This window comes from Dama dama, chromosome 8 (assembly GCF_033118175.1).
Source record: "Dama dama isolate Ldn47 chromosome 8, ASM3311817v1, whole genome shotgun sequence".
NCBI lineage: Eukaryota > Metazoa > Chordata > Mammalia > Artiodactyla > Cervidae > Dama > Dama dama.
The window spans coordinates 35,988,881-36,010,204 of NC_083688.1; the positions used below are offsets into that span (position 1 = coordinate 35,988,881).

General features: G+C 38.4%; 1 protein-coding gene across 3 annotated transcripts in view; it reads right to left on the bottom strand.

Annotated features, from left to right (window-relative positions):
- Nucleotides 1-14,793: 14,793 nt before the first annotated feature.
- CPS1 (carbamoyl-phosphate synthase 1) overlaps nucleotides 14,794-21,324 on the bottom strand; it is a 193,325-nt gene continuing 186,794 nt past the window's right edge. For all 3 annotated transcript variants that reach the window (XM_061148837.1, XM_061148838.1, XM_061148834.1), the window contains exons 36-39: nucleotides 19,408-19,467; nucleotides 18,572-18,684; nucleotides 16,602-16,731; nucleotides 14,794-15,885 (exon numbers count right to left, since the gene is read on the bottom strand). In XM_061148837.1, the coding sequence (XP_061004820.1) occupies nucleotides 15,787-15,885; nucleotides 16,602-16,731; nucleotides 18,572-18,684; nucleotides 19,408-19,467 (402 nt within the window). In that variant the 3' untranslated portion in view covers nucleotides 14,794-15,786. The remainder of the gene's footprint in view (nucleotides 15,886-16,601; nucleotides 16,732-18,571; nucleotides 18,685-19,407; nucleotides 19,468-21,324) is intronic.

Here is a 21,324-nt window from a genome sequence, read left to right on the forward strand (position 1 = left end):
CTAATTGAATAAATAAATAAATCTAAATTTTTAGAGTAGTCACCTACATTGAGGGACAAGCAGCCATAAAATCTCTCATTTAAAAATTTGAGAATTTAATCTACCGTATTCCACAGTATTCCTTTAAAGGATTCGTGAGTTATTTATTTTACATATTTATATACAAGAGCAGCTAGCAACTTGTATACTCAGACCTGGGATCACATATCTCTTGTACCCTATCTTGTTTCTAATCCTTGCTGCCAAGAAACCCAGGATCAAACCTGAGACCCATCTCCAAAAGCCAGACAGAAATTTATGGTGCATATTGGGAGTCCTGAGCTCAACTCCAGAGTCATTGCATAATATCATTTTATCCATCTCTTATTTTATTTTAATGTTGACCTGTATGCATTTCCATAAGTTGTTTCAAATTCTGTTTGGAATGAGACAAGCTGAAAAAAAAGAAAGCTACATAAAATATGCATGTCATTTGGTGTCTGTAGGCAGCCTAGCTCAGGATTTCCTCCGGTGTAAATTTTCCAAGCGCTTAATTTTCTCAGAATGAAGGTGGCTCTTGTCCATTGATTACAATCATATCTATTGGTTACAGTTCAGTATTTGGTCAAATACTCTCTTACAGTATGTTCTAGTTGCTTTGTAACATAGATTCCATAAAATTTTAAGTCCTTAGGTATCTACATATGTTCTCCACAGCACTTAGAATAGTACCTGCCACATAATAGATATTCAACAGACCTCTACTAAATTAGTAAATGAACAAATGGTTTAACATGTCCCATGGCTCAATGAAAGGATAAAATTGTTTTAAATTTTCTAGAAAAAGAGAAAAATCAGTTCAATCTTTCTAATAGTCTATAATCATACCAATCAAAACAACAGGAAATTAGGGAATTTTTTTGCCTAATAGGCTTCCTACAAGAATAAAGCAAGCATTGATGATGTTCAACTGTATAAATATTAAGAGACAGTGTATGCCATGCTTTCAGAATGCAGAATTTTACGAGACACAGATTCGTCAACACTGCAATGCTTTTGTATTGATTCTAAAGTGCTTTTTGGATGAACTTTGAAAGCCATTTGCTGAGTGTGGGATTTTGCATGCTTGGGGTTGTCAATAAATATGTTTTGCTGTAATTATTAACTATATGTTCTTGCACCTGTGGGGACGATGAAGCATCTAATTTCACATTCAGCAATAAACATGAGAAACTGTCTGCAGGATTCCTCTTTTGATTCCAGCTGCCAAGAGCTTGGAATGCTTTGAGTCCGGCTAACTCTACATTCCCTCATTAGCTGGTGTCCCCATTTATTTTTCTGCCTAAATGGGTAGAAAAGTCATTTTGTTTAGCTCATTCAGATCTGTTGAGAAAGATACCAGCAAATCAACACCTGTCACTTTTCAGTAAATCCTAAGAGGCACTGGGGCTTTGTAGCAGATTTGCCTTGGCAGGAAACAAAATGTTTGAGGGTTGCAGTAAATGACTAGATTCTCTGAAACTGCCATCTCCTCCCTTAAAGTGGAGAATGAGCATCAGTCTATTATGGACATAATCCAAATCACTTATAAGATAATAAAATTTAATTATGTATTCTTAAAAACTGAGAACCCACCAATTGTTATTAACAAGCTTTTTCTCATTTGTAGCTAGTGAGCTAAATTTGTTGAGGCTATTTTTCCAACAGTTAATTTTTTAAATACCATTTTATTTTTAGTTAAGTAGCTTTGGTATAGCATTGCTTTTAGTGGTAGATTAAATACATCCATTAATTTCAACTTTCCTACATTTTGGAAGCCAGGAACTAAATTCCTGGGTGTGTCTTTATATAATTGTCATTCTCTGCACCTTAGAGACTTTCTCTGTTTATTATCTATTAGGAGAAGTATTTCCCTCTCATCTCTAAACAGCTGGGCATCTGTCTTTGCATTGATTTTTAGGTACCTCTGTGCTTGAGAGCACAGACATGGCAAAGCACTTCAAAATTCACTCTGATTTGGTCAGATCCTGTTTTGAGTTAACTGTTGTCAGTGAGATCATCCCTTAACAAGGACATTATGGACTTAATGACCCTTATATCCAACAAAAGGTTAAACTGACCCCAGAAATCTGCAGTTCATTCTTAAAAAAGTAATTTAAGAACTGATGCATTAATTTTTTTGCTATGTACCAGATATTTTTCTGTAGCAGTCTCCATGGATTATCTTTTTTTTTCTTTTCCGTGGATTATCTTATTTACCTGAACTAAAATATTCTATAAACCAGATACTATTACTGCCCCCTCCTTCAGTTCAGTTCAGTTCAGTTGTTCAGTCGTGTCTGATTCTGCAACCCCATGGACTGCAATATGCCAGGCTTCCCTGTCCATCACCAATTCCCAGAGTGTACTCAAACTCATATCCATTGAGTCAGTGATGCCATCCAATCATCTCATCCTCTGTCATCCCCTTCTCTTCCTGCTTTCAATTTTTCCCAGCATCAGGGTCTTTTCAAATGAGTCAGTTCTTCGCATCAGGTGGCCAAAATAATGGAGTTTCAGCTTCAGCATCAGTCCTTCCAATGAATATTCAGGACTGATTTCCTTCAGGATGGATTGGTTGGATCTCCTTGCAGTCCAAGGGACTCTAAAGAGTCTTATCCAACACCACAATTCAAAACATCAATTCTTTGGCGCTCAGCACTGTTTATAGTCCAACCCTCACATCCATACAAGACTACTGGAAAAACCATAGCCTTGACTAGACAGACCTTTGTTGGCAAAGTAATGTCTCTGTTTTTTAATATGCTGTCTAGGTTGGTCTTCCTTCCAAGGAGTAAGCATCTTTTAATTTCATGGTCGCAGTCACCATCTGCAGTGATTTTGGAGCCCCCCAAAATAAAATCTGCCACTGTTTTCACTGTTTTCCCATATATTTGCCATGAAGTGATGAGAACGAATGCCATAATCTTAGTTTTCTGAATGTTGAGCCTCAAGCCAACTTCTTCACTCTCCTCTTTCACTTTTATCAAGAACCTCTTTAGTTCTTCTTCACTTTCTGCAGTACGGGTGGTGTCATCTCCATATCTGAGGTTATTGATATTTCTCCTGGCAATTTTGATTCCAGTTTGTGCTTCATCCAGCCTGGCATTTCTCATGATGTACTCTGCATATAAGTTAAATAAGCAGGGTGACGATATACAGCCTTGACGTACTCCTTTCCCAATTTGGAGCCAGTCTTTTGCTCCATGTCCAGTTTTAACTGTTGCTTCTTTACCTGCATAGAGGTTTCTCAGGAGGCAGGTAACATAGTTTGGTATTCCCATCTCTTAAAGAATTTTCCGGAGTTTGTTGTTGTCCACACAGTCAAAGGCTTTGGCATAGTCAATAAAGCAGAAGTAGATGTTTTTCTGGAACTCTCTTGCTTTTTCAATGATCCAAGGGATGCTGGCAATTTGATCCTCTGCCTTTTCTGCATCCAGCTTGAACATCTGCAAGTTCATGTTTCGCATACTATTGAAGCCTGGTTTGGAGAATTTTGAGCATTACTTTACTAGTGTGTGAGATGAGTGAAATTGTGTGGTATTTTGAGCATTATATGACATTACCTTTCTTTGGGGTTGGAATGAAAACTGCCCTTTTCCAGTCCTGTGGCCTAGGAATGGAAACAAAAGGAGTTTAAGCAGCTTTCTCAAAATTACACAGCAAGTCAATGGTGAAGACATACTCTAAACCCAGGAAATCCAGATTTTACTCAGGAAACTCCTATTCCCTCACTTGGCTATAGGATAGAAAAGTATGCACATATACATGTTCACTCATTTCTCTAAAGCCTGTAACATGCTTACTGTCACAAACCAGTGTGATCAATACCATAAAATCCCACATGTGTGTAGACTATATGTAGGTGCCTTTTCGGTAGATCATGTCCAAAGTAATACTTATTGCCAGATGACAAGTCACTCCTAGTTGTAGCTACATAGCTCCTTTAGAACTCCCTGCCTGTCTCTTTTTAAGCCTCATCCAAATATATATTTCTGGCAAGGATTCTCTCTTTTACTTTGAGTCAATCAGAATTGTTATTATTATAGATCTTGACCTCAGTTGACTTTAAAGTATCACCTAACCTTCAACAGAATTGGTTTATACTGTGGGATAGTTGGGTTTGTCTTCAAATAAGAAAACACAGTTCACACACTGCTGATGAGATTTGCATTGTGAATGGTGTTTGCAGTCATGACGGTGATGATGCACAGAAGTCTTCAGGCCCATGAATCAACTGAAATTATTTGCAACTTATCTGATTGGAGTTAGGGGTATGTGATAATTAAATACAAATATAAATTCTTTACTACTTCTCCCACTGAGAGGTGGGGTTTAATTTCTCTCTCCTTGAATCTGAGCTTGCCTTCTTGGTGTGTTTGACCAATTTCAATGGGGAGAAGAAAGTGATATTCTGGAAATTCCAAGGATGGGTCATAAGACAAGAGCTTCCACTTAGGTCTTTCATTTGCTTACTCTGGGGGAACCCAACTATCTTGTGAGAACTTCAACTTCCCTGAAATCACATGTTGCAGATGCCAAATATAGGTGCTCTGGTCAGCAGTCTCCACTGAGTCCAAGCTTCCATTCATTCTTACTATCTATTGAGTGAAGCCAGCCTGGACTTTCAAAACCAACCCAACTACAAGCTGAGTACACAAAGTGACCTCAAGCAGTGCCACAAAATCAGATTAATCATACAGCCAAGTCCAGTCCAAATATCTAACCTACAGAACTATGAGATACAATAAAACATTGCTTAAAGCCACTGAGTTTGGGAGTAGTTTGTTATGCAGCAATGGATAAATAACCACCAAAGAAAATGATAGATGGCTCTGCCACAAAGGAATCAAATATGACATTCTACCATCACATAACTTCAAAATCACTATAAAGAAGTCAGTTCACATTTATAAGCAGATTTCACATCCATTTTGGGATTCAACACAATAAACATGGATCGCTGACTCTACTCTATTGCTGGCCACTCAGTACATCCCCAAAGTATTCAGAAATGAGTCCAGAGACTTCCTTGAGGGTCCAGTGGTTAAGGATCCACTTTTGAATGTGGGTTCAATCCCTGGTTGTGGAACTAAGATTCCACATGTCGAGGGGCAACTAAGCCCATAGGCACAACTACCGAGCCTGTGTGCTCTGGATCTCATGTGCTAACACAAGACTTAAAACAGCCAAATAAATAAATAAATATTTTTTTAAAAAGAAATGAGTCCATACAAGCTGGCTGCTTTCCTGGGAGAATTCTTTATCCCCTTGGCCAATTGAAAGAGCTTCAGCTCCCATAGCTTCTGACCATAATTCATATTTTCATTGACATCTTCACCTGGACATAAAAATCAGGTCATGCAACTAAATAAGTATTCAGACAACATCCAATTCTTCTTTCATCTGCATGTCCTCCCCTTCTGCCCTCCCCTGTCAACTTCTTTGATCTACCCCTTGTTTTCATTGATTCTCTCCCCTGCAGCTCCATCTCTTCCCCAAACATGCTGTTTCCTTCTGCCTCCTCCTTTCACCTCTGTTTGACCTCAGGCAGTCTCTTTACCTGTCATCATATTTGTAAATTAAGGATGCGGTGAACATTAAAATTAGGTCATGTGTGCATGCTAAGTCACTCAGTCATGTCTCACTCTTTTCGACCCTCTGGACCTGGTAAACTGCCAGGCTGCTCTGTCCATGGGATTCTATAGGCAAGAATACTAGAGTGGGTTGTCATGCCCTTCTCCAGGGGATCTTCCTAACCCAGGGATCAAACCTGTATCTCTTGTGTCCTGCATTGGCTGGTGGGTTCTTTACCACCAGTGCCATCTGCATCACATAATTTAAACATTAGCACAGGATACAGAGTAAGTGCTCAAAATATTTTCCCCTTATTAAAACATCATTACTAATATCCTTCAGCCTAAAGCAATAGTGAACTTGACACTCAACTCATGCCACACATGCCAACAAACACTTGTCTGACTATAACTACTACATGTCAAAACTCCTTCTCATAAAAATCTAAATTCCATTTGGGCTCAATCAGGACCACTTCTATCATCATCAAAGCCTTCAAATCAAAGTAGCCACACTTCCCAGGAAAACAGCGTGCCATGGTGTGAATAAATATAATGTCCAACCCTAGCATGCAAAGAAACTACCTATCAAACTGTCACTGAGGTCATTCCAGAAATCCAAATTATGCAACAGAATTACTCATTTTAATTTCATAGTTTTGTTCAATATGATTGCATTATTTCTAATGGACATCAAAACTACTTTAAATTGAATTAATCTGATTAGCAAATTTTAAAATTTATTAGGGCTTCCCATTTGGTGCTAGTGGTAAAGAAGCGTACTATGATACTGAAATACATTTTCTTATCAACCAAGAAAAATAATAATTCTTCCTAGGATACTTTTTTATTCAGAGATCTCTAAGCATTTTAACATTATGTGAGTTTCACTTTTATAATGCAATAAGGTCAGGAATAACTATTAGAATTTCCTCTTTAGGACTCTTTTCCCCTAAGAATATAGTAGATATTGAATAAGATGGGTGCTTACTAATAACCAATTTTTTAAAATAAACACCCAGCTGCCCACTAGACTTCTCTATTCAGATGTTCCATAAAAATAACAGCAACGACAATCATAATAGTGACTGAAACTTACCGCAGCACTTACACTGTACTCAGCACCATTTGAAGTGCTTAATTTACACTTTCTCAGTCTTATCATCACAGCTATCACTGCAACAAGCCTATGTACAGGCATTACTATCCCCATTTTATCAAGGAAACTGAAGTATGAAAAGTTGAAATAATCTGCTCAGGATCACACAACTACTGAGAGTCAGAGCCTGGGTTTAAACCCAAGAAGACTCCAAAGTCTGGCTTTTAACCACCGCTTATATACCTGACCTGCTTCTTGAGAAACCTGTATGCAAGTCAGGAAGCAACAGTTAGAACTGGACATGGAACAACAGACTGGTTCCAAATAGGGAAAGGAGTACGTCAAGGCTGTATATTGTCACCCTGTTTATTTAACTTATATGCAGAGTACATCATGAGAAATGCTGGGCTGGAGGAAGCACAAGCTGGAATCAAGATTGCTGGGAGAAATATCAGTAACCTCAGATATGCAGATGATACCACCCTTATGGCAGAAAGTGAAGAAGAACTAAAGAGCCTCTTGATGAAAGTGAAAGAGGAGAGTGAAAAAGTTGGCTTAAAGCTCAACATTCAGAAAACTAAGATCATGGCATCTGGTCCCATCACTTCATGGCAAATAGATGGGAAAACAGTGGAAACAGTGACAGACTTTATTTTGGGGGGCTCCAAAATCACCACAGATGGTGATCGCAGCCATGAAATTAAAAGACACTTACTCCTTGGAAGGAAAGTTATGACCAACCTAGATAGCATATTAAAAAGCAGAGACATTACTTTGCCAGGAAAGGTCCACCTAGTCAAGGCTACGTTTTTTCCAGTAGTCATGTATGGATGTGAGAGTTGGACTGTGAAGAAAGCTGAGCACTGAAGAATTGATGCTTTTGAACTGTGGTGTTGGAGAAGACTCTTGAGAGCCCCTTGAACTGCAAGGAGATCCAACCAGTCTATCCAGGAGATCAGTCCTGGGTGTTCATTGGAAGGACTGATGTTGAAGCTGAATCACCAATACTTTGGCCATCTGATGCGAAGAACTGACTCCTTGGAAAAGACCTTGATGCTGGGAAAGATTGAGGGCAGGAGGAGAAGGGGACGACAGAGAATGAGATGGTTGGATGGCGTCACCGACTCAATGGACATGATTTTGGGTAAACTCCAGGAGTTGGTGATGGACAGGGGGGCCTGGAGTGCTGCGGTTCATGGAGTCGCAAAGAGTCAGACACAACTGAGCGACTGAACTAAAACTGAAATACACAATTTCCATTCTGCTTTTCACAGACATCTGAAAACCTCATGCCTAAAACAGAACTTACTATCTTCAACCAACACTCAGCACTAACTCCTGGGTTCATTAATGCCAAAAATATCATATGGCCTCTTACCTGTTACTCAGGCAAACAGGCAGCTCTCAATCTGAGTAACCTCTCTCAGTCATCCAAACACATTGTGACAATTCTTTCTCCCAACTATTAACATATCATTCTTCTTGCTTTCTCTTTCCTATTTGAGTCCAAGTGATTCTTTGTGTGTGTGGGTGTGTGTCCTAGATCAGATCACTGTATTTGCCTCTTAACTACTCTCTGCCTCCAATCCTGGTTCATTCAATCCAGTCTCAGTCAAAGTGACTTTCTCTAAAATACTGAAGCAATTATGTCACCTTCTAACTTAAAAAAAAAACTTCAGAAGCTTCCTGCTATCCTTAGCAAAGTGTCCAAATTCTTTAACATGGCTTCCAGGGCACTTAGGTCTTAGTCTGAGCTATTTCTCAGCCTTACCATCAACCCTGCATGCACAATGCTCCAGTCACATTCAGCTGCCTTCAATTCCTCAAACTCAATGTACTTCCTTGTTTCAGGGTCTTCACACATTATTTTCATTGTGCATGCACACTGTAGAACACACCATACTTCTTCACCTGGAAAATTCTTACTTATCCCCCGGGTTCCAGTTTAGATGTTCCTTATGGAAGCCTGCCAGGATCCGCCCAAGCAAGTGTTCACACAGACCCTGAATTTCCCTTATGGCAGCATTAATCAAGTCCCACTATAGTAGTTATCTTTAAATTCTTTTCATCCACCTCTAAACTATAAGCTTCATTAGTCCAAAATCTACTCTATTTTATTTATAAATACTCAATAAATGTTTGTGAATTTAATTAATGAATTTAATACACAAAGCACTAAAGAAAGGTGATAGAGATTTTCTATATATAAGAAACTACATACTCCAAAATTGTCTATTTTCTACCAGAAAATAGATTTGCATGAGTATTCTATATGAAATATTCTCAAACAAGCAGTTAAAAAGAGGAAAAATGGTAAGTGAGTGGTCATGAACAAACTATAATGGAGAAGGAATAAGTGAAGATACAGATTAAATATAACTTTTGGAGGTTGTTAAACACATAAGATGGTTAGATAGCATCACTGACTCATTTGACGTGGATCTGAGCAAATTCTAGGAGACAGTGAAGGACAGGGAAGCCTGGCATGCTACAGTCCATGGGGGTCACAAAAAGTCAGGCACCATGGTCACAGAGATATACACAAGTATTGATAAGATTACTGAAATAACTAAGATTGAAGAGGATTCTTTGGATCTATGATAATCTTTAGGGGAAAGTTGATTGAAGATTTTGGAAAATTAGTGTTCTCAGGGTTTCCTTTACAAACTCTTCAGCCCCCTGAATATATGAACAGTGAAGTTAAGACTGGAGGCCCAATGTAAACTGGGCCTCCCTTAAACCAAGGGAGGAGATAGGAACTTATAACTCAAAAGGAAGACAGGAAAACATTATTCTGACAAAGCACTTTGCACCACAATCATTTTTTGGAGTCAAAACTTTGTGGTAGCTATAGTTCTGAACACCTGTTAGGTTCCAGAAATGTAATAGCCAATAGAACAATATGTCCCTACCTTCCATAGACCTACATAAGGATCAGAGACTCACAACTGGCTCTCAGCTTTAGCTTTCAGGTTGGAGAAAATAGGTGCTGAGATGATCTGAAATGATTTATAGTGGAGTAGCCCCAATAGATCAAAGGAAATCATCATTGATTAAAAGCAACCCTGTCATAATGATATTAGTACAAATATAGTAACCAAAGAACCATGTGTTTCATGTATTTCTAAAACTATCTGTTTGAACTCACCTTTCCAGAGAGATTAGCATGGCAAAACCCAAACAGGGTAAGCCAAGGACCATTCTCTGACAAATCAGTCTACAAAGTACCATCTATTTACATTTAGAAGTCCCTGAGTGCTTGTGAGCTAAGTCACCACAGTTGTGTTCAACTTCGCACTATGGACTGTAGCCCGCCAAGCTCCTCTGTCCATGGGATTCTCCAGGCAAGAATACTGGAGTGGGTTGCCATGCCCTCATCCAGGGGATCTTCCTGACCCAAGGATTAAACCCAGGTCTCCTGTGGCTCCTGAATTACAGGTGGATTCTTTACTGCTGAGCCACCGGGTCAGCCCTTATAAGTCCCTATGGCCCCACAGATCCATAGATTTCAACAGAATCAGACTCTAGAGTGAGTGAGTTACTTCTAAAAAGAATAGGACTTCACAGAGTACATCAAGGCAGGTAATGATAGATGTAGCACAAGGTAATATTTTTTGCTCTGGAGGCCCCCCATTGCTTTGTCTTATTGTGATATAATGAATAAAGTATGAACATAATTTGCATCAAATACTTGTGCCTCATGGTTTTGAAAATCTCTGAAAACTCCTCCTCATTCACATCTTAACTGCAATGAGACCATTTTCCCCCTGCAGCTCCCTATATATTTTAATTATGAGTGGGAAGAAAAGTGTATCAAACCTGACAAATAATATGACATTATGTCCTTAGTTTAATTGGAAAACATTCTTTAAAAAGGATCCATATGTAAATCCTCTTGAATGGAGAGATTAAAATAAATGTTACAGTCTAATTAAATTATTTCATACAAATTTCCTTTGCAGAATTCTATAAATTTGTAAAGAGTTATGGGAAACCCTTAGCGGAATATTTCTGTTATGCTAATGACCTCAATGCCCTGTTATATTTCATCCTTCAGGACCTCGTGTAGGCAGGTAGAAGAGAGACTATGAAAGAGATTCCTGAATGTGCTTAAATTTCAGAAAGAAAAATACAATTATCTGGACACTGGATATTAGAATGTATTTTTATTAATAAAGTACATACATTTTTAAATTACTTCTCTTTTTCAATAACTTGCTTTGAACTTTCAGATTCTTTCTCCTTTCTATGCACTCATATTTTGTCGGTCTTCATTGCAGCTGCCAACAGCACTAAGGTTTGTGTGGGAAATTGTCATTTGGGAACACAGCATCTTTGACTTTTTTTGTGTGTGTGACTGCTGTGTTGCTCCCTTTGATGAACAAAAGCACTTCTGTGGGGTTTGTGTGTTTCTTCTAGGAAACACCTTACAGAAATAATTAGCTAGGCTGGTAGTTTCAGGAGAGAGAAAGTGAACCTTTACTGCTATCAGAAAAGCCTGTTTTTTGTTTTGGTCAACAATCAATAGTTTTCTTTGTGAACACAAGCCCTTTACAAAATGAAAGTTGTAAAGACTCGAAAAATGATCTTTAAGAAACAAGGGGCTCTCACAAATGGTGCAAATTTTGATTTGCTGAGGTTTTTTTTTTTCATTACTGCATGATCTCAACAGCTGTAGGTACTTAAACTCTCTTCCTGGAACCCTTGCACCCTACATTATGCACAAGAGAAGTAGGGACAATTATCAATTTTTCACAGAACCTAGGGAGCCACTCAGGAGGATAGAGATTCTTCCTCCTGCCATATTCCCTTCACACTCACCAATTGCAACAGCATCTCATAAAATAGCACAGTAATATTCAATAGGGAAAATAGAATTTTTGTATATAAGAACAAAGGAAAAGGAAACAGAGAAAGAAGGGAAAGAAAGTTAAGCCAGTCTCTTTCTAGCTAAGGGTGTCTAGAATGATGTGTAATGAAAGGTCTTTGTGGATTTGATTGGGTGTGTGTGAGTATTCCTGGCACCTGTGCCTGCAGGGGGGACGCACCAGCAGCCAAATGGTAATACTGGTGTGTAATTACAGAGCACTTAACTGCATTCAGCCTTGGTTTGTTTCTCTGATAATTTCCACTTTCATTGTTCAAGAGGCTGTGGACACTATGGAAGCTGAGGTTCAAGTACCTGCAGCTGTTGAGATACATGAATGTAGTAGCTGTTTTTAAAAGTTTCCAGTAGGAATGCTGTTTAAGAAGAAAGTTTAAATACAGTTAAAATATTCTACTTACCTTTCCAAAGCCATAAAATCCTCCATCTTTAACTGGATCATTCTTTAGTCCTCTTCTTCATTTCACAAGCTGGCTGAGCTCTCTTTTCACCCCACCCACTAGAGCTGGTCCTCCTTCCCTGCTATTACATTCTCAATGTGGAAAAAGCTACTTCAATTTCTATTCCCCTCTACAGACATAGCCCCCATGTTGTCTGCAGTTGTGATCTATAACAGATTCAGACATTTTAAAATGTTAACCTGCTTATATAAAAAAATACAAATATTCCAAAAGGACAAAGACTTGCCAAATCTGAACACAAATCTGCTTTCATTTGCTTCTGTTTCCTTCCTCTAACCAAACTACTGAATACAGTATTTGTGTTTAGTTTTTTTAAAGGTTGGAATATTGGAAAACACAAAGGTAACACAAACAAAAATTAATATAATTTCATTTCAGCACCTTGCAGAGAGTGTATGTCATCTGTTTTCCCAAAACCCTTAATTTAAGGAACAAAAATATAGGGATTATTTAGAAACAATACTGCTTGATTAATTATTATTACTCTACCATTTTATCATATTTTAGAAATAGCCTGTTCAAAATAATATAAAAATTGAGAGCCTTTATTAAATTTCCACAGTATAAACCTTAACTATTGCTTCCCTGATAGCTCAGTTGGTAAAGAATCTGCCTGCAACTCCTGGGTCGGGAAGATCCCCTGGAGAAGGGATAGGCTACCCACTCCAGTATTCTTGGGCTACCCTTGTGCCTCAGCTGGTAAAGGATCCATCTGCAATGTGGGAGACCTGGGTTCGATCCCTGGGTTGCGAAGATCCCCTTAAGAAGGGAAAGGCTGCCCACTCTAGTATTCTGGCCTGGAGAATTCCATGGACTGTATAGTCCATGGGGTCACAGAGTTGGACACGACTGAGTGACTTTCACTTTCAATTGCTTTGAACTTTAGGTACTTTCAGCAAGCATTTCTGTTTGTTTCAAATTATGAGTTAACATTTTTAAATTGGCCACTAACAGTGTGCTTACTTTTGGCTAAAGTGTAATTGTTCTCTTCCTCTGAGTGTGCATATACATATGTGTATTTAGATAGATAGGTGATAGATATTAATAGATTGATTGATAGAGGATAGATGGAGTAAGCAATAATAAATCAAATGGGATAAAATATTACCAATAGTTAAATCTGGGTAAAATGCAAACAAATTTTATGTTTGCAATTTTTTAAGTCCAAAACTCTTTCCAAATAAAAAGTTTGAAATTTCTGTGTGATTCAAACACATACAACCAAAAATTCAGTCTCAACCTCTGCCCTTAGTCCTTTCTCTTCAAACATAGCCTGAGCTCCAGTTATACCAAACTGTTTGTAATTTCTTCAAATTAGCGTGCTTATCCTCTTGTCTACCTGGAGAATGACAACGCATGGTACGAGACAGGCCATCTCCCCGGAAAAGTATTTCCCCAATCTCTGCAGGGAAGTATTTTCTTCACCACAAGAAATGAATTCTTTTACATATCTGTCTTCATCAAAATACAAGATATTAAAAAAAAAAATGAAACTGCATTTTTTTGTGACTCTGGGCATGTTACTTGACTTCTGGTACTTGAGTTTCTTTATTGTAATGTGGAGATGACATCACCTACTCATAGGGATATTTTGAGGATTAAATGGGTTAACTCATATGAAGGACTTAGAACTACCTGAGGAATAGCAGGTACTCCATAATGTCACCAATAGTTACTTATTATGCTGGTGCTCATGATGCCATGGTGCAAAGTAATACAGCATCAGAAAAGTACTAGACTAGTCAGTATAGGAGGGATCATAGTATATTATACACTAAAACTTTCAGAAACTCATTAAATATTTTCAGGCAAATGAATGGATGATCAGGGAGTGCATTGTCATGATCTTGTGAGGAAGAAGTAATGAAGGTCTCAACTGAGGCCATAAAAAGAGGGAAATAAGATAAAATCAATTCTGAAAGACTTTGTGCAGATCTACATCAAGGGAAGGGATAAAAGTCATGTTGTCCTCATTATCTTAGACACTTCACAAAGCCACATCTTAGGTGGTATTTCTAGGCTAGCTATGCTGTCACCACGGCCCTTGATACTGTCTATTAGACAATATGGATCAGCCTCTGACTGCCTTCAAATACTTTTCTCTGTGTTACACAGGACATTTTTTTAAGCTTAATTTATTATATATGTGTGGAAATCTTTGGTCAGCATGTGATTTCAGCTATATATTTGAAAGAATCTGGGCACGTCGTGCTGGTCCAATGGTTAAGAATCTGCCTGCCAATGCAGGGGACATGGATTTGATCCCTGGAAGGGAAACTAAGATCCCATATGCTATGAAGCATCTAAGCCAATGCACCACAACTACTGAAGCTCCCACAACTTGGAGCCCACGTGCCATAGCTAGAGAATCTGTGCACTGCAACAAAAGATCCCACATGACACGACGAAGATTCTGCATGTTGCAACTAAGACCCAATGCAGCCACATAAATACTAAAAGAAGAAAGGATGCAGATCAAAGATAGAATATAACCACTTAACAAGAGAATGAATTTTTAATGAGATTTATAAGCAAGGGATGGGAGGAGGAAGAAAACAGAAATTAACAGCTTAAGCTTCATTATTTTTAATATTAATTTGCTCATACCCTATAGGACTTTGTGTGGGAAAAAGAATAAAAAAGATATAATCCTGCACCAAGCCCTGTTGCATCAGAGAAATGAACAGATTTTGTGGATCATTGTAAAGATAAATGAATAAATAAATGCAAGAATACCATTGTTTTATCTCTCAATGCTATTTTATTTAAAAGTTCACAATTAGAGCACTTGTAATAACACAAAAAGTTTAAAAGTGACAAAGGCTGCCCTGTAGGGAGGACTTTTCTTGTATGGAGAAGGAATAAGGACTTTGTGCTTAAAATGTGTAAAACTTAACATTGCATCAGGGGACTCAGTAGATGAACAGAATCTGTACTCTGAAGGGAATGAACATAACTTCCAAGTTATTCCAAAGTGGGCAGAAAGGAGGGGGATGGCAGAGATGGCATAAATCTGAAGATTTCACTTGGCTCAGGTTAAAAATCCAAAGAGAAACAAGAATAAAACCTCAGTGGTATCCACCATCTGCTGACATACTACAAAACACAAAATTGCAAACCAGTATCGTTTTAAGAAATCCATACTTTAAAGACCTCTGTTACATTCTCAATTTCAGCTCTGTGGGAGGGGATGATTATATTCCTGTATAAGCCAGAGAGAATGATTATTGAAAAGAAACAATACACAAGCATCATGATGGAGGAGTTCATAAATTAAATCCATATTTCATTTGAACCATTTTTAGAGTATTCTGCCTTGTTATATGAAAGTGTCCTGAGTATGGCAGATGCTGTTTAAAAATGACAATAGTGTCTGTAAAGGATATATAGAAAGAGTTCAGAAGACAGGGCAGCAATTTTTTCTACCTTGATCATCATTAATCATCACTATACAATGTTACCTGCAAAGAAACACATAGATAAACTTGGCCCACCAAAAATAAGGTATTAATAAGTGAAGGCTCTCGTGAAGAAGTTACTTAGGGAGGACTCTCTAAGTAAAATTTTTAAAAGGTGACTGACAACAATTTAATTGTGAAAGAAAAGACTATTAAGGCATACCTAAGTACACTGAAATAAAGTTTGACATCAATATTTGTTTCTAGGAAAGAAAGCTGCAAATCAGTTCCTTTAGATAAAAAGTGGCTTAGGTTGATTTAAGAATGGAGACAGGGTGTCTCTCTTTCTCTACAGTTCTTTCCCAGCACTGTACTGCCTGTAGTGGAAGAGACTCTTGGAGTCCACATTGCGAGCTTTCTTCACAGCTTCAGCAAAAAGTTTGGTCACCTGAAAATATGAGGGTAGAAATCTTAGCAACACACATGAAATGAAAGTGAATGTTCAATGAAGCAGGAGCAAAAAGTCAGAGTCTGTTCCTGATTTTCAAAGGGGCATGGGATGAAAGACACAAATATTTTTATTTAATGGGGACTTTCTCCTATATCTCAGGCCTCAACATGAATAAGCTTATTTCCCACCATTCACAGAAATTAAAACTGACTCGGGTGGGGGTGGGCGGGAAATGGCCAGAAATTTATAGGGTCTTGACAAACTTCTCCATGTGATAAATTTGCTGGGTCATGTTCAAGTAGAAGAGAAGATGCCTTTGGTAATCATTTCCTATGGACTGGACAAGTGCTTGCACTATATCTGTATTTTCAGTTACCATTAACCTGTTGCTTTTATGTGGTGCCTTTCATTTAGACACAACGGAATAAAATTGCATATCTTTATTACATGCCACACCACTCTTTTTATTTAGAGGATATCTGTATGTGTAATGAGAGAACCACGGTTATCCATGGCTTCTGGTTATCTCAACTCCTTGATCACCAACTGTCTCAGGCCATGACCTACCATAATAGACCATTAATTTAGATTCTATTCAGAAATTCTTCTGCTTTCTGAAAGTTACAAGAAAGAGAGAAGAGAGATGCGTACTCTTAAGAGAGGCACAGAAATAAAAACCCTCGTGTGGACTATGTTTGAAGAAGAGAACATACCTGGAAATTAGTGAGGAGAGCAATTCCACTGTCAACAGCTGTCCTCCGAATCACATAATTATCGTGGACAAATTTAGTGTTGTTATTGGGGAGGTTAATCACCAGGTCAATGCTGCCATCTCTAATCAATCTGGAGAAATAAACAAAATAAATACAAGCTTGCAGGTGACAATGTATATTTTATAATTAGTTTTCAAACTACTAACGTAAATTACTCTCAAAACCATTCAAGTCAATGGCATACTGAGTTGACTGACACCTGTCCTCATTTATTCCTAAGTAGATGTTCAAACTATACACATTCAGGGGCTATAATATTTTTATTGTGTTCTTGAGAGAATGCTGTTGAATGTCTAACTAATCAAATGGAAATATACATTTTATCTTTAAAATGCTACTGATAGCAAGAATTGGTAATTTGAGAGACAGTTACTTATTTTACAAGGAGGTGGTTCTTCAGCATTGAAGGCCATTCCACTCCCCACCCCCCACACCCACTTCAGATCAACTTTACTTCACTGACTGCTTCCTAGTGTCTCAGCTGATGTTATGAAATACAGGTTGCCTGATTTTGAATTAAACCACTTCACATTCTGTTGCTGGGCTGTGATAAACACTAGGAGATATTTAAATGTCAAAAGCAGGAAGCAGTACTAATTCTTGTTTTACAAAGCCCTAAGAAGGGCCTCTGGACTTCCCTAGTAGCTCAGTAGTAAAGAACCACCTGCCAATGCAGGAGACACAAGACATGCAGGTTTGATCCCTGAGTCGGGAAGATCCCCTGGAGAAGGAAATAGCAACCCACTCCAGTAGTCTTGCCTGGAAAATCCCATGGACAGAGGAGCCTTGCAGGCTACAGTCCATAGGCTCACAAAGAGTCGTATGCAGCTGATCGACTAAACCACGACAATAAAGAAAGGCTTCTAGCATCATTGGAATAATTTGTCTTCTTTTATTAATTTGATAATGATCTGTAGGTTACTTTCTTAAGAGCCCTAACAGATAGTATATCATATACTGTTTGTTAGTTAAGACTTAGCCATTCAGTAGGCTGTAACATCCTGGAGCAACTGAGAATTATCTCCTATGTACCTACACCACATAGTTCTGTATGTGTTAATGTATCAGTGTTCCTGAAGGCTCAGGTAGTGTGCTGAAATAAATGTCTTACAAAACCTAATCAAAAAATAGCCTAAAGCACAACAACCAACCTAATCAAAGAATGGCAAATCAGGTAATTTAATAGGTGACATTATCATATCTCTCCCCATGGTGCCCTTCAAGTAGCAAGTTCTCAATAAATTGACTGTTTCATTGATGCACAACCTCAGCGAAATGCAGCCGGCTAATCTTACACTTGATATACACATATATTCACAATGCAAGTTGACAGAAAACACAAAGCGCTGCATTACTTTCTTTGGGCCCGTGACTCTCATCACTGAGATCTTGGTTGCTGTCCGTCAAAGGAATGGACATTTACTTGGAAATATTTTGAAAGATGCTACATATCACCATGTACATATATGGCATTATGTGTTTCACAATAACAGCAAAGTTCATGAGAAAGGAGCTTTACTATCATGCACACATTTCCTCATTTTAAATTGGTTAACTAAAAAGACTTTTAGAAGACTTCCAATAGGGTAAGGTGATATATTTATGTCATGTGTGTGTGCATACTCAGTTGCTCAGTCGCATCTGACTCTGTGACCCCACGGACTATAGCCCGCCAGGCTCCCCTGTCCATGGGATTTTCCAGGCAAGAATACTGGATTGGATTGCCGTTTCCTCTTCCAAGGGATCTTCCTCACCCAGGGATAGAACCCGTGTCTCTACGGCCTCTTGCACTGACAGGTGGATTCTTTGCCACTGAGCCACCTGGCAAACATCATATTTATATCATACTAGCTCCCAAAGCTAATTCTCCATCTATTTTGTTATCTCAGAATAACCTGCCCAGTTCTTACTTTCTGATGGGCGAGAGGCTGGGATTCTGTCCTTCTTGAGATGGCCATGCCACTGGGGTAGCAGGTACATTGTTGGCATTGAGCCAGTCTGATGTGGCTTCCGTGGCAAAGAGCTGCATTTAAAATTTTTTAAAAAGTCAGTTACTGTATCAAGGAAAAGCTTTCATGGATCAAAGGGACCCATTAGGACACATGAGTCATTTAAAACATAGAGCAGGAAAAAATGGTGAATATGAGATACAAAATGATGTCAGAAATAGAGATTAAGAGAATCTAGAGTTATAGGCATTTTAAATATTTTTAAAATATTTGCAATACAAAAAAATTAATAACCTCAACTGTAACTGCTTTTGTAGGAGAGAAAAAGAGTTATTGGTGACTGAAAATTCAGTTATCAGACCAATAAAGCCTCATGACCACAGGCCCACCCTGAGCCTTGGGACTCATTCTGTTTTACAGAACCAGGCTTTATGTGCAGATATTCATGGCAAAGAAATTTTGCCTGTAACTGTTGGAAACTATGACTTCATATGGAAACAGGAAAAGGAAAAAGGGAAAATATATGGAAATGCATTGAAACTTTATCCCAGTTCTGTGTTAGGAAACCTCTAGGTTTTTAGCAGCAAATTTAGTAAGTTTGTGGTAATTGTACTAAAACTTAAAACTAGTCTTTCTAATTAGTTTATTTCACTGAAGCTTTGAAACTATCAAGTTAGTCATAGTTTTCATATGGAGAGGTCATATCTTGCATGATTTTATTCCCCAATATTCTTCAATATTCTTTTTTGTGGATAGATTGCTGACAGAAAACAATTAAGAAAAATAATATCACATACCTTGAAGCCTTCATTGTGTAATTGTTCAGCCACACCAAGGAATTGTGGACGGAATGATTGCTGAAATTAAAGGAATTTAACAAAATTCACTTTCTAGATACATGTTATTAATTTAGTCATGCAATACAGCATCATGTCATGTCATAAAAGGAAATGCCATGTGTTGCCTGGTGCTTTATATTCAAAGATGACAAGTTTCATCCTCCTAGAGCGATTATAAACTCTTACTTATTTTCTCATATAGATGAAATTCCATCCACATTGTCTTGCTTTCTACTGTCTTACTTTTTATACTTAAAATTCCTTCACTCATTTAATCTATTGAGTGTCTGAGTATAGAGTCAGATTTACCTCTGGATTTACTTCTGGATGTATCGTTTTCCTGGTTAGAGAGAATTTAAAGTCATCTCTATTAGGTGCTCAATGCCACATCAGCCTTTTTGGATGTTCTGCCTTTCAACCTGTTCTAATTGCTGAATTCTAGGTTTAGACTGCACTTCAATTCCTAGGCCTTGACCTAGCAATTCATGCAAAGTTCTCTACAAGTCAATCATTTGGAACTCAGTTGCGCATTTACTCTAAAGCAAAGAGTGAAAGAATGGACTCCGGAGTCACTAAGCTGCATTTCACTCTGTCTTCACCACACAGCGCATTTGTATGAAAAGTCAATGTCTTTGAGCCTCCATTTCCTCATTTATAAAACAGTGACTCCGATATTAGTGTATCTGCTTCTTGATGGTCCACAATAAATTGTGTGACCTTGACCAACTTACTTAACCTCTCTGTGATACACTTTCCTCAACTGTTAAATAAGAATAATGGTACAGAGGATGAGATGGTTGGATGGCATCATCAACTCAATGGACATGAGTCTAAGTAAACTCTTGGAGATAGTGAAGGACAGGGAAGCCCAGCATACTGCAGTTCATGGGATTACAAAGAGTCAGACACAACTGAGCAACTGAACAACAACAAAATGTCAAAATGTCATAGGCATCATCAACTCAATGGACATGAGTCTAAGTAAACTCTTGGAGATAGTGAAGGACAGGGAAGCCCAGCATACTGCAGTTCATGGGATTACAAAGAGTCAGACACAACTGAGCAACTGAACAACAACAAAATGTATTCAATGAGTGAAGTCCTCCGTAAGTGTCAGTACAGTGATCCTGCTCGATCGCTCAGTTGTGTCCAATTCTTTGCAAACCCATGAAATGTAGCCCTCCAGGCCTCTCTGTCCATGGGATGCTCCAGGCAAGAATACTGGAGCAAATTGCCATTTCCTCCTCCAAGAGGATCTTCCCAACTCACGGATCGATCGAACCCGCATTTCCTCCATTGGCGGATGGATTATTTACCACTGAGCCACCTGGGAAGCCACCAATTTAGCACAATTTCTGGCTCAGTAATAGTTATCATTAAATCTTGTTATTATTAAAATAACTGTTTTTTCAGCCTCACAGAGGCTATATTCCTGTCCCTGCACTCTATCTCTGAAGCCTGGGTTCCTCCACTGGCTGTGACACTTAGAACAGAAACCAGTATCATCCTCACGTATGTTTTTCCTTCCCACCAGGTTCCTTAACATTCAATCTCGCTGTTCAGATATTTTCTTAGAATTGTGTGCTCTTCTGAAAACCCCAGCTGGACCCATTCAATTTCTGCATCCTGCCTTTCCTGGACTGTCTGTCACCATCAAGGTTCCTTAATTCTGAACACACTTCCTTCCTGTGGCCAAAAGCACATATTTGCAATACAGTGATCAGGATGGAATAAAACAAGCTCAGTAGCCTACCCAATCGTCAGCTTCTGACCTTGACCCCATTAACATGAATATCTGAGTAATCTGGCTAAACAGAATATGCAAAATTGTACAAAGTTAAAAACATATCCATTCTGCCTCAAATGAGAAATTTT